The sequence below is a fragment of the Cupressus sempervirens genome, chromosome 2 (assembly GCF_028749045.1).
Source record: "Cupressus sempervirens isolate cs-2001-9-10 chromosome 2, ASM2874904v1, whole genome shotgun sequence".
NCBI lineage: Eukaryota > Viridiplantae > Streptophyta > Pinopsida > Cupressales > Cupressaceae > Cupressus > Cupressus sempervirens.
Window position 1 is genome coordinate 731,543,305 of NC_143119.1, and position 14,461 is coordinate 731,557,765.

General features: G+C 38.7%; 1 protein-coding gene across 10 annotated transcripts in view; it reads left to right on the top strand.

The window, feature by feature from the left end:
- Positions 1–14,461, top strand: part of LOC149575463 (inositol hexakisphosphate and diphosphoinositol-pentakisphosphate kinase VIP2-like) — a 272,894-nt gene that overhangs the window by 39,918 nt on the left and 218,515 nt on the right. For 8 of the 10 annotated variants that reach the window (XM_089815209.1, XM_089815206.1, XM_089815210.1 and 5 more), the window contains exons 4-5: positions 1,405–1,488; positions 2,146–2,209. In XM_089815209.1, the coding sequence (XP_089671335.1) occupies positions 1,405–1,488; positions 2,146–2,209 (148 nt within the window). The remainder of the gene's footprint in view (positions 1–1,404; positions 1,489–2,145; positions 2,210–14,461) is intronic. The other 2 variants (XM_089815212.1, XM_089815214.1) reach the window with 1 other exon arrangement.

Sequence of the window (14,461 nt, forward strand, 5' to 3'; positions counted from 1 at the left end):
AGTCTGTTCTTTATATGTTGCAGATATCTGTGACTGTGAGAGCAAGAATCAACTTCCTTTTATGTATGCTGATGATCAGGGACAGCTTCTTATAGACCTGCAATTTATAGATAAATAATGGAGAAATGTAATAACATAGATCGCAGATTGCTGATGCAAAAATGCCTTGGATTGATGATTGTCTTTCAGCGATCTGCATGGGTCTATATATATACAAGTGTAGAGGCATGACTCCTGAAGAGTCATAGCCTCTTCGGGGGGCATGATTAGTTATATACATTTAAATATAATACACAACTTGTTCTGGCAGCAGATATTTCATCAAGGAGACCGATCACATAACAATGTGATTTATATACTTGGCTGCTGATAAGTAAACTGCCAATGATTATTAAAACACATATGAATATTATCAAAGCATATATATGTGTGTGTGTGTGTGTGTGTGTGTTGGATTTAACAATCAGCAGTGACAGTTTTATCTGTATAAACACAAACATTGATTAGTATATCAGATAATATGTATTACTTCTATCGAAGCTAAAACATTAACAAAGTCCACTTTACACTTTTTTCCTTTTTCTTTTTGGGATAGAGTCTTATATGATGAGGGAGTAAAAAGAAAACTACTTTTGCTTGCTCCATAGAAGCAAAATATCGTGCCGGAGGTGGAGCTATTTCTGAACTGATATGTTTATGTGACATTTTGATAGGGATGAATGTGCTTTAGAAACATCTACGAGTTTTTAAAAACAGCTGGGGAGTGTTGAAGCTTGTTCACAACCTATTTTTTCATGGGTGCACTAAGCATAGTGAGGTTGTTTGCTGCTACATCTGTGAGCATGTGCAACAAAATAATGTTCAGCTACAATATTTTTCCAACTTAAAACAATGTGCTGACATCTTCCCAAACCATATGCAATAGTGGAGTTGGAAACTTTTCATTTTTTTGAATTGTAATCTTGAGAAAATGATATAGTAACAGAGGTTCATCGAAATAAAATATTACATTGAAGCATTTACACATTATCAAACAATACAGATATTCACTGTTATTGCTTAATCGTGAATGGTGGTTGGTTAGTCATGCTTTTATCAGTTACAAGTTACCTGACTACCTCTTGGACGTATTGCATACCTTATATAATATGTGCTCCACTGGGCACTGATATTACAACCAATGAGTTACTTTTATAAGATATCTGATATTAAATATAATTCATGTACTTTGCTTCACCATGTTTAAGATGAGACCATATTTTCTTTTTGCAGGGTTATTTGTAATTTTATATTATATGCTAATGTAATTTTAATCTCTTGAGCTCATCTAATCTGTAGTTTTTTTTTTTTGAGGCATACTGAATCATATGATGCTTTATTTCATCTTAAAATAATGGTTTGCAGGTGGCCAATTTGTGATTGCTTGATTGCTTTCTACTCCACTGGTTATCCTCTTGAGAGAGCTGAAGCTTATGCTGCTCTTAGAAAGTTAGTTTCTTTTCCTGCTGTTGTTTAATAATTTCTGTTGCTTGTGTCATTTAAATGCTACATTCTGACTAATACTATGTGTGATAAAAAAAATGAGAATCATACAAGTTTTTGTCTTGGATGCTGGCTTCAATAATTTTCATTAATATTTAAGTTTACTTCTTTGTGGCAAAGTCAAGTTCTTGAGCTGCTTTTAATCCTAGGGTAAAATAAGCCACTGTAATTTCCTCCATGTGGTCTCTTTAGAGTCCCTAGTAGTAGTGAAGTTATAATATATATGGTTTGGTTCCTTTCTTATGGGAGCTGAGAGTGTCAGACTTGGAAGAATCCTAGTGTACCTAGGTAAACATTCCTTAACACAAGTTGTTTTGCATTTTACTCACACAGTTCACATAGTTAAAACCATATTTTGCCTTCAATCCAATCGGTTCCTTTATTATTTGTTTCTTCTTTCCGAATTGTGTTTTCTTAATCAGCAACCTTCTATTTTGTTCTCTAGTTCAGTCTGACCATATTATTAAGCTGATGATTCTCGGAAAAACAATGTGGTTCTTTGCTATTATCACAATTAAAATCCCTAGCTATGCAGGGAAATGTCTACCTAGCTTAGAGAACTGGATACTGCGTTTTGAAGTTTTCTTCCATTTGTTTTTTCAGGCCTTTTCTTGTGAATGAATTGGCACCCCAGCATCTTCTTCATGATCGGCGGAAGGTATATGAGGTGTGTTATGCTGCCCTTACCTTTGTTTAATTGAGCATTGTAGTTTTCTTGGTTTTTCTTGTATAACTGTTTCATTGTGCTATCTAAACTGGAGCAATTATTGGACTTTGTCATATTTACAACAACACTAGAATATTTCTTCAAGACATGGGGAGTTTTGTTTGTAAGCCCATCCATTTCCAAATTACTTTTGTTGAACTTGGAGCCATGATCTTGTAGTATGTTGAACAAGGTAAAGGGTTTTTTCTAGTTATTATAAATTAGCTTTGTTTAGAACTATATTTATGACATATGTTGTGTTGAGTTATATTTTAGGCATTTCAAACTACTAGTTTTGTTTGGAATTATACTTTCACATTTCAAACTGAAGTATATGACATGCACATATTGGCCTTTTCTAAATATAAATGCTTGATCATTTATATTTTCTGCTGAACATTAAGTTTACACACACATATTCATTTACCTGTTTTTATATTACACTAAGTAATTGGTAAAATATTTGATGTATTAACAAATGATCGAATATATCATTATAAAGAATTTTACAAATGTAATTGATCTTATCTAACTAAATTACATTGTATACAAAAGAGGATCATTAAAGTAATAAAATAATAATATTCTAACAGCCTCCCTTAATGGTCAATCTGTCCACAACACCATGTTGCCCCCTGAATTTAACAAACTTGTCTGGACCAAGAGGCTTGGTGAAAATATCTATAGTTTGATCCGTTGTCAGAACATACTGCAAGTGAATTTCCCATCTTCAATCAATTGCTAAATGTAATGACAATGAACATCCACATGTTTGGTTCTTTCATGGTAGATCCGATTTTGGGAACTTTGAGCAGTCCCTAATTATTAGAGAGCAAGGAATTTGGGCCTACTTGAGATAAATGCATATCTGCAAGCATTCGACGAAGCCAAACTGCCTCACAAGCTGCCTTAGCAGCTCATCAATACTCTACTTTTGTGGAGGAGAGTGAGACTGTATGCTGCTTCTTACTAGTCTAGGTGACTGCATCAGATCCCAAATTGAGTACATATCCAGAAGTTGGTGTCTTATCAACAACAAAACTTGCCCAAATCTGAATCTGTAAACCTACTAAGTCTGGAATCATGATCCCCAGTGTAAAGAAGTCTATAACCTTTGGTGCCCTTCACAAATGACAACACATGCTTTGATGCTACCCAATGATCAACCTTGGGGGTTGTCATGAAGCGTGAAATGTAGCTCAGTGCAAAACTAAGATTAGGTCTAGTGGCAGTAAGATAGATGAGAGTGGCTCGTAGTTCCCTATAAGTGATTTCATCAAGAGGAGGAATCAGACTTGGCACAACTTCAGTCCTTTCTCCATAGCTGTGGAAACAAGCTTACAATCCTATATACGATCCCATCAAGCAAGTACTTGGTGTGCAATGATTGTGAAATAAAGATGACACCATTAGTTTGCTAGACCTCAACATCTAAACAATAATGGAGAAGCCCTAAATATGTCATACCAAAATCCTTGCACAGATCTTGTTTGATTTCTGCAATCAAATGTGTTGAACTGTCAATAGTGATCAAGTCATCCACATGGATAACAAGAAATATAATTGATAAGTAGGAGATGATTTCCACAGCTAGTCAAATTGTTAAGTAAGAAATATAATATCTTCACTAGTGCGTTTTATATACAAATTAATGTCATAAGGGCAACAATGAAATGACCCTAGCTATAAAGGTCACTAAATCCCAACATTGTACTGTGGCAATTCGTCAAATAGTTGGCAAACAGGCTCTGATACCACTGAAATGACCCTGACAGGTTATTGCTTCTTAAACACCAAAATACTAAACTTCAAGGGTTTGACATTGCGTCAAACAGTTAGCAAGCAAAGTCGCTCAAAACTAGTAATACTATGAAGTTTGTTAGGCAAGGGAGTGTCTCAAATAATACAGCAATTAGAATAGATATAACCAAGCAGTAGACAATAATGCCAATGATGTTCAGGAAAGAATCAATGTTTCCATAAACCAATAATCAAACAATGAACTCGGATCGTATAGGAATAAAAAGAAACCTGAGATTACTGGCCTCTATGGAATGTGCCGATTCTAAACTAGTCTCTTATACCCGGTAGAGTCTGATGCTTTAATTCATGCTACTTCCATTATCTTTGTCGCCACAGCACATTAAGAATTCAATGGAGTCCGACCGTATTCCCTAACATGAATTTCTACCGGCTCCCAAACTGAATTCGCCTGTATCAGGGAAGTGAATCGCATGTAAATGGAACCAAATTCTACTGTCCACCCTCGATGTGGATCCCAGAATTGTAACCGAGCCGCGGTTCAATCGAGAGGCTTCAAACGCTATGACTGGTGCATGAGCTCGGAGTTGTTCCGGATGATTTCTCCAAACTTGCTGCGTAACCCATGTTATTATGGTTGGAACCAAAGTTAAATCTGTTGTAGATGATTACTATCGCAACCTGTGATGACGCACCTAGACTGTATCTCGTGCCCTGCTTCCAAACTTTCGCCAAGCGATGATGCCGGCACTGATCATGGACTCTGCGGTTCATATATGATAATCTTGCTGTTAATGGCACCTAAATTGGTGAATTTATTCCCGCCATCGGCTTGAAGATGACTGTAATACGTCTGCCCTTCACTATTGGGCCTGAATTCGAACCGATATTGATTGCAATGTAGGTGCCCTCACTGCCCAGATGCCTCTGCAGCTGCGCCTGTACCGTGGATCTGCTGGTTCCGCAGGTGTCTTAGGTGCCCTTATGAATGATGACAGTAATCACCATATGCATGAAACCCGTAATCAAAGGTACTGGATTTCTTGGCTAGGTAGCAAAGGAGTATTCAAGACAGCAGTCGGGAAATTCAATGACGCATTCAGCCTTGCGTAGCAAACCCTCCACTTGGTGCGTAAATACCAGGCTGGGAAAATGATCTTCTTCAAACTCTTCTTACAAATCTAAATTGATATCAGTCTCTAGAAGCATTAAATCTGAACCACAGAAATTGGCCTTAAGCCACAGATAATTGCCCTGATGAAATGACTGAATGTCACCTCCAATCTGCAATAATTCAGATGATATTTCACACCCTCAAAATTGCGTACCGATTGAGAGTTATCGTTCTCAATGGCCAACTGTGACAATTGCAGAAACCCTAGGTTCTACAATGCACCTGTGATTGAATCACAATCTGAAAATCAAAGAGAGATAATCAACTGCCTTGATTCGAATGGAGCCCCGGGGTGCCTATTTATTCTTTTCCCTCCATCCTCTCCAGAGACTTCTAGAACAATTTTGATCTTATCTCTTAAGTGACTTTATTAAATATTTTCCAAGTCACTTTATTAAATTTAATAACTATTTATTTAATTAAAATAATTAATTAGTCGTCCTGGGACAACCATTAATTAAATTAATTAAATCGAACTGTCACCAGAAATTTGGGGACATGACAAACAATGAAAACCATGAACATTGAAGTACTGATCAATTTTGATGTACCATGCTGGAGGTGCATGTTTGAGTCCATGGAGAGTTTTCTAAGCTGACATACTTGGTGGTCTCTTCCAACAACCTTGAAACTAGGAGACTGCATCTTGTAGACTTCTTCCTACAACTAACCGTTGAGGAAGGTGCTCTTAACATTCATTTGATGGACTTTCCATCCAATTTGAGCTGTAATGGCAAGAAGAAGATGAATGAGCAAAAGTCTCCTCATAATCAATGCCCTCGCACTGTGTACTATTCTCTGCTGGAATGAACAATAATAGAACACTAGGACTGATGGAAATTTCATCAAACATTTGCTGTGTAACCAATATTTCTTTGAATAAACATAATATAGTATCAAGATGTTTTACTGTCTCATAAACTAATACCAAGAAATGGTTATTTTAATCAATGACACTAATACTCCAAGCAATTCGAAGCTAGAGGAATTAACTCAGAACTTCATGCTAATGGCTTACAGTCAAGGTAATGAATTAATAATCTTTTAACTACAGTTCTAAGAGTGCAATACAGTTTCAACAATAACATCCAATATTTGCAACAAGCAAGATAAGTGAGTAAATGTGAGCAGACTCATACCATTGGTGAACACCATTAAGAAGTCGTGATTACAGGAGAATTCTTTACTTCACCCATCCAGGCATCCTAACCAATCAGGTGGCTACCACTTTAATCTGGTCTCCCTTTTGTATTGCTGGAGGATATTGACCTGTAGTGGAGCAAGTATTATCTCACTGCGGTGGCCCATAACTGATGCCGCGAGTGCCCAATTTACCTTCTGACCCAGTGCAGTATCATACCCGGATTGACGGCTGTGATGCCAGTGAGATATCCTTGTGAATTATCCAACGTTGTCATTGTTGTCAATGTTACCAATGCAACTCGACCTGTAGCAGTAGTATCAGAATACAATCTATCCATATGAGAATGTCTCATGCCCGTGGGTGCCTATTATATAACATATTGCCATTGTTAAGAAACAACTCATTATCAAACGCTAAGGCCTTGAAAGGAAGGTTGACTTACACAGACATTCACCCATATTTTGTCTTGAGAAGTTTATTTCTTAGACTGTCACTACATTAATCCATGGCGTCTAAAAGTGTTAATACTGGATTTTTGAACAGTTTCCTCACTGCCATTATTTGAATCCCAAACTGATAAATCTTCAACACCTACTCAAGTTCCAACTAGGATATAAATATCATATGAAGATTGGGGCTACGTCCAGCTTCAAATTTTCTCAAGGGTTTTTGTCCTTGAGTTTACTCAGTCACATTCAAGCAACTAGAGTTTCTGAATATTAGAGTTCATAAATCTTGTGTGTTCAAATCCCAAGGTAGATCCCTTATTTATGACCTCGGAGTGAGGGAAAAGTTTTGGAATAAGAGATGTGGGATAAAACAACAATTTCATCCTGTAGTCACTTAATCACTTCATAAGTAAAAGACTTTTAAAACAAAAGTAACTTTATTAAAGAACTTTTAATTTATTAAAAGATGAACTCAAGATAAATCTCCCATGTGATTGGTAAGCATCCTGACTGTTGATGCCATTAATCTATCTGGATGTGGAGATAGATTAACCCGACGCCATAGAGCTAGTGCGGGGAAAGGGACATGACACACTGGGTGAACCCTCAAGCAACTAATTTAGTTTTGTATTTATCTTAGGTCCCATCTGCATGATACTTGGCCTTATTCACCCATTTGTAGTTGATGGGCTTCTTCCCTAGAGGAAAATCAAAGAGAACCTAGGTGTTTTTCTTTGTAAGAATTGATATTCTATATCCATAACCTGTTCCCACTTTGGAATTCCTTTTGCCTCTTTAAATGTTTGAGGCTCATAAATATTGTGAAGGTTGGCCATGAGGGAAAAGTTAACGATATTTTGCTACTTGCCCTTATTTTTGGAAGCTCTACCCTAAATGAGCCCATCAAGATGAAGATCATTGATCTTTTTAGCCCATCATCTAGGCCGAAAAGTAGATGTGTCAACATTAGGAGGAGGAATAACTAGAGCCGGAGGTGGAAGAGGATCTTTAACAGGTCATCCCGAGGAAAGCTATGTGGTGCATCATCAAATTCAGATTCTGCATCATCCCTCCCATCGTGTGGACCTAATAGAAGACAAACACCCAAATCAGGGCCCTCAAAGGCTGATCCTTTGATTTTTTCTTAGACGAAGAAGAGAGAAATGGTCCTTGTTCTTCATCAAATACAACATCCTGACTGAAGATAAGACAATTAGTAGCCAGTTGGTAAGCCTTAAGGTTGCCACTATATCTTGTAAACATGAGCTGACTCTTGGAATTGAACTTGGACCTGGAATCCAAATACATGCTAAAGAGCCAAAACCTTTTAGATAGCCGATCCTAGGTTTTCAACCAATCCAAGCTTCCTTAGGAGTCTACCCCTTAACAATACGTGTGGGAGACCTAATAAGGAGATAGACCGCAATAAACATTGCTGCTGCCCAATATTTCCTAGGAAAAAATCTACATTCCATTCTAGATTTGGCCATTTCAGTAATGGTGTGGTTGCAACGCTTTACGACATTGTTTTGTTGAAGGGTGTATGGTGTGGTTAACTGTCGTTTTATGCCATGTGTATCACAAAAACTGTAGAAAGCAGTAGAACAAAATCCCCTCCCTCACACTATCATACCTAAGAGATATAATAAAATAACCAAACTCTTATTTTACTAAGGCCTTAAATTTTTGAAATATAGTAAACGCATCTGATTTTTGTTTAAGAAAGTACACCCACATTTTTCTATTGAAATCATCAACAAAAAGTTACCATCTGTGAGCAATGTCTTGTGCAACTTTCCAACTTGAAAAGCTTAATAAACTCATTGATTTTGAGTTTGAAGTTTAGGTAGGCCAATTACTAAATCATCCTGAACAATCTGAGCAAGATATTGAATGTTCAAGTGACCATATCGCTGATGCCAGAGACTGCTGATAGATGAAGATTTTGCTGCAAAGGCATGCTCAAGAGAGTAGGATGAGCTTTTCTTCTCCTTTCCCTAGCATAGAATGAAGAGTTGGCTTCTAAAATCCTAGAGGTTTTTCAGTAACGCACTTGACTGACGACTTTTCATACTACTCCGGATTAGTAGCCTCTACTGATGGCTCTTCGTATCTTATAGCTTTCCCTTCAAAGCAATGGGCAAGACTTCCGTTGATCTCTGCGTTGCTTTCTTTGTATTCCACGAACTCTTGTGGAAATACCTCCTTCTCATCTTCCGGCTCCTCGATGCCAAGCATGTAGGAATGGAAGAGCTCATAATCTTCCATCTGCCAATGGAAAAGTCCATTTAGTGAACTGGTCTCGTCTCCTGAACATTCTTCTAATTCTAAAGTGCCTTCATTTGGATCCATACGAGCTCTTCCGTCATTTCTCCAATGTTCCCCGTCTCACTCGGACTTCGATGACGATGCCATTTCTTCACTTACTATTTGGGTTCGGAGATCAATGGCAAACTTATGCCCTCCGCTTTCCATCAACAAAATATTTTTCTTCCAATTGTGATTTACTTTCACGGCCACCAACCATCCTCTTCCAAGAATGGCATCATATCCCTTTTTCTTCAAGGGAATCACTACGAAATCCAACACAAATGACTGTGTCCTGATGGTTACTTGTTGAGCCACCAAGGTCCCTAGGGGCTTTATCCCCTGTTGGTTGGTGGCGAGCAGGTTGAATTTGAGTGGCCACAGGTAGGCTTGCCCAATTTCTTCCACGTCTCCTCAGGAAGAATGTTCACCCTGGACCCACCATCCATGATGCTGTTTGTCAAGATGGTTCTGAGGATTCCCATCTCGACCACTGCAGGGTGACGATCGTTGCTTACTGTCAGCAACATGGGATTTGTGGCTGACCCTCCTGGTACTGTTGGTTGTTCCTTCGTCTTCGACGGGTTTGCGTGGGCATTCAATAATGCCGTCCTTAGTTGTGGTACCATTTGTAATAGGTCTTGAAGTCTAACAGGCATCTCCATTTGTAGCATCTAATTCACCAAGTTGTTCTCTCCCTCCGATCGTCTAGGAATAGTATCTTTCATATCTTTCATAGCTTTCATTGCCCTTTCTACGTCTTCTCGTGCCTCCCGCAGTCTTTGCTTCTCTGTACGAGGGTCAGGATAGGTGGCTTGCTTAGCCTGGTTGCGAGCGACAACCAATTAGTTTTCCTCTTTGTCAATGTTAATGAGGTTTACTTGTTTTGGGCAATTGGCATCTTCGTGGTCCCCTAGACCACACCATCGACATAATTTTTGAGTGTCGTTCTTCAGACACTCTCTGGCGAAGTGGCCCCATTGGTTACATGCTCGACATTGGATTATGGGCCTTCTCTTGGAATCCTATTGTATCCGATTCCTGTTGTCATTGTTGCCCCGTCCTCCTTGGTGGTTGTTTCTGTAGCCACTGAATGTGGCATTGTTGTTGCCTTGGGTCTCATTGTTAGTGCCACCAGAAGTGGATGGTTGTTCCTATGTGAATAGTACTTGTTGACTTTGTGTCTTCATGTTGAATGGGCACTCCTTTGTAGAATGACCCAAGATCTGACAGATATCGCACATTACCTTTTTAGGGCACGCTCCTTTTGGGTAGCCTTTCTCTTTGCAATCCGTACTCCATATTTCTCCTTCCTCCATGTGACCAGTGGCTCCCTTCATGGACTTAAACTCCTTCCTCGTTCACTCCAAGTCCTTTTGGAGGGCCTATACTTTCTTGCTGGGTTCCTCCTCATCTACACTACTTTCCTCGTTAGAGGACTCATCACTCTTAGAGGAGGACAAAGATTTACTTTTCTTCTTCTTCTTTTTCTTTGTCGTCTTGTCCTCACTTTCTAAGTTTAGGGCACAATTGTAGGCATTTGTATATGATGTAGGCGGGACTATCTTCATTTTCCTTCTCAATGCCACATGGAGTCCTTCAACAAATCAATGTTTCTTTAGTTCATTCGCAGGTTGAGAACCCATTCGGCTAAGAAGATCTTTGAGCCTTCTACTGTAGGCTCGAATGGTGTCCTTTCCTTGTTTACAGTTGTAGATCTCCACGACAACCTCATTGTCGTCTTGTAGCAGTCGAAATTCTGCTTGAAAATCTTTCTTTAGATTATCCCAAGTGGAGATCTTTGCCTTGTCCATGTTTGAGAACCAATCCACCGCTACTCCTTGTAGGCTAGCTGGAAATTGGTTCGACCACTCGTCGACGTCGGTGACTTAATTAGCGGTCCATATGGTTTCACATGTATGACAATGCCATACAGGGTCTTCCTTCCCGTCGCTTGTGAACTTCAAAAGTTTTTGCTTTTGAGACATTGTTTTTCTTGTTCGTTGATGACCACTTGGTTGTGTCCTGAAACTATTAGGAATTGGTCCCAGCGGGTTACTTTGACTATCGTGTAGTGTCCCTCCAACACTTTCTTGTGCTCTGGTGTCTTCTATTGGCCTTGCCTCCCTTCTCCATCTTGTAGTAGTGTACAGGATGAGTGCATAAACTTTTCTCTTGTTTCTTCCAACATCGTTAATTTGTGTCGTGTTTCCTTGAGCAACTCCTCGTTGCTCCGTACTTGTCGTTCCGGGGAACTGTGGCACCCCTCGGTAGTTCTGGCACCTTCAGCGCAGTTGCCTTCAATCACCCTTGGTGATTCCTCCAACTGCCCCACAGTTCGATCTTCAACAAGTTGTCTTAGCCACCGCCTTCGCTCGACTTGGATTAAATCCCCCACACAGATTGTAATTCGTCAACATCCTCCCTCAAGTTCCTATTTTTGTTTAAAAGATTGGGCATTTGACATATACCATTATAAAACAAAACAAAATAGAACTCTTTTATTTATTTAATCTATGTACATCATGTGTCGACTCAAGCGACAGTTATAGACTCAAGTGCTCTTGGTTCCACAACTCAAAAACTTATGGTTCTGTATTGCGACGCCGTGCATGTCTCTCCTCATAGAAATTCTTGAGGGTCTCCTGATGGTGTTCCTTGCATTCTACTTCCTCCCTGCGTCTCTTTTGTGCCAGGTATGCTTGCGCAATCAGACAGGGGAGTTGGTCTAAAAATTTGTTCGTGGTTGGGCTTGCGTGCATAGCATCCCACACATTGTCTGGCGTAACATCGTTCTTCGCAGCTTCTCTCCTTTACGAAGTTTTCAAGGCCTACGTGGTACAGGATGTGAAAATTTTGGGCTGCCTCATGTTCACCTTCTAAAATTTCTATTTCGTTGTCCTCATTCATTTTCTTGTTGTCTTGTACGGTTATTCCCATTTATCCTCGGCCTTCCATACTACTCTGGATTCGAACTGGCAACGACTCCAAATGTTCAGCCCGTGGGTGAATACGAAAGAAACATATAATGATTTAAGAAAGTAAAATACTATTCATTCATCAAATGCATTTCGTACATAACAATGTTCCATCCAATGATTGGTGCCAAATACATAAGTGAAAGCCACCACATTTATAATACTTGATACAGTGCTAATGAAACGACACAACCATGTATCGGTCACTGCCTAACTACCCATTTTGCTGGACAACAAGGTCCTCCATCTACTGAACTTCCCTTGAGGTTGTTCCAACCAAGAGCGATTTTGGCTGACATGGCTTACTCCTTTGTAATTGGTTATAGTTCCAGTATTGTAATAGAAGGTTGTGACTCTTTAGTGCTAAAGGGTTGTGGCTTTACCTTGGATCTTGATGGCTATGACTCCTCCTTGGCATCATTCAATGACATCTACAAAGATACCATCTAATCCAGTGTCTCTCGCTTCTCCTACAACTACACCTTCCATTGCTTATCTTTGGAAGTATAGAATCTTGTTGGTTATTGAGTCATCTTTGGGACAACTTATTGCTCTTCTCTTTGTGTGAATGGCGTTTAACGAGCTCAAGTTCTATGCATACCCAAAAAAACTGTAAGGTTGAGTTAAAATACTAAAAGCTAGTTTTTGAATATTTGGGAAGCCTTCACTTAGATTCTTCAATAGGAGGGTGTACCCCAATGCACTCCTCTCTAGCATTGGTAACAATAATGTCCTAGAAGAGAACTTCATGTTAGCGAGGGCCACCAACACCCTTCAAAGTGAAGGCATCTTGCAAGGAAGGATTAATTTTTGCAGAAGCCCTTCAGGCCATAGGAGGGGTAGAAACAATCACCTTAGTTAGCCCCAAATAGTACCCCTTGGAGAGCCCAGAAGAAAACCTTTCTTGAAAGAAAGACCTAGGTTCCTAGCCAAAACATAGATGAATCTAGCTTAGCATACGTATTTTCCAATGTAGAGCTTGGGCTCTCGAACAAGAAGCTAAGTCAAGGCATATTTTATGATCACTTTCAAATGATTTTGTGTATATCCTTCAGAATGTCAAGGCAATGAACAAAGTAAGTGGTTCAAAACAATGATGTTTGCCTAACCTGAAGCAATCTCCATGTTGCGATATATATATCACTTTGTTGTTAGTTAGAAACTTGTAACTTGCACCATGTTTTCAATGCCCACCTAGTGCATAACATCCCTTGCCATTATACTCAAATACTTTGCATTTTTTACTTTGTTAAGAGCTATCTTTGTACTTTGAAATTTTTTTGACACTATTCAAAGCTTCTAGAATGTTGACGAGGGTGGTTTTTCTTACATCTATCCATTCATCTATTTAAAAGTATGGTACATCCAAACTTGCACCACTATTTCCTTTGTTCTTCCAAAATTGATTTTGCATTTGTTCTACAATTTTCAAGCAAGCGGCCACTTGAGCCATGTGAAGAGGGCACCTTGTACCCTTGCAATTGTTGAAATGCAATGACCAAATACTCTCAATATGGGCTTTTCCTCTCATTGGAAGGAAGGTTGTAGTGCCAGAAATTTGGGCAAGTCTTATTTACTTTCTCTTGCATCTCCTTGTTCTATGTTGTACTTTAAAGTGAACATTTTGCTCCAGGTGTGTTTCTAGACTCAACAATTTGTGATTAATCTTTTCTCAAGCTAGATGATGTGGATGCTTTTGCAACTATGTGGACCTTGAGTAGGGCTGACAATCCAATTATGTACATCACTTTTCCATGGTAAGTTGAAAAAATGGGTGTTACTAAGATTCCACCAGCCATTGCTCTTTCTAATTTCTTTGGATCCAACAATGCAAGGGTTTGCTATATCTCTTGTTGTATTTATTGCATCAGGGAATGGTCTCATATTGCTGTAAGGAATAGATGGAAGATGCCACCTGAGGCAATTTATGTGTTTGAAGTTTTTTCCCACAAAAGTTGCGAATAAAAGTGTTCAGGTTTGGATCTAGTGTGCCAAGTTTTCAAGTGGTACTCTTTTGACCTTCAGCAAGGGGCTGGCTTGCATTCCCTAAGGTTGATACAACTGTATGTTAATCCAACATTCATAAAATGAGTTTAAAATTTTTTTTTATACATTTAAAAACAATCAATGCAACATTTTTAACCACAAAACAGACTTTTAAAATAAAAAAAATAACAGTTTGAATTGGAAGCATAAAATGAAATTTACATAAAATGCATTTTGGACATAATTGAATAGCAATGAATAATTTAATGAAAATAACATTGTTTTGTACACAAAACCCTAGCTTACATTGGTATTAAAACTTATGAAAATTGAATTGAATGCATTCAAAACATGCTCAAAACCCTTAATTTTTTGAAAAGAAATTGCATTCTTCAATTGTTTAGAAAAAAGGAG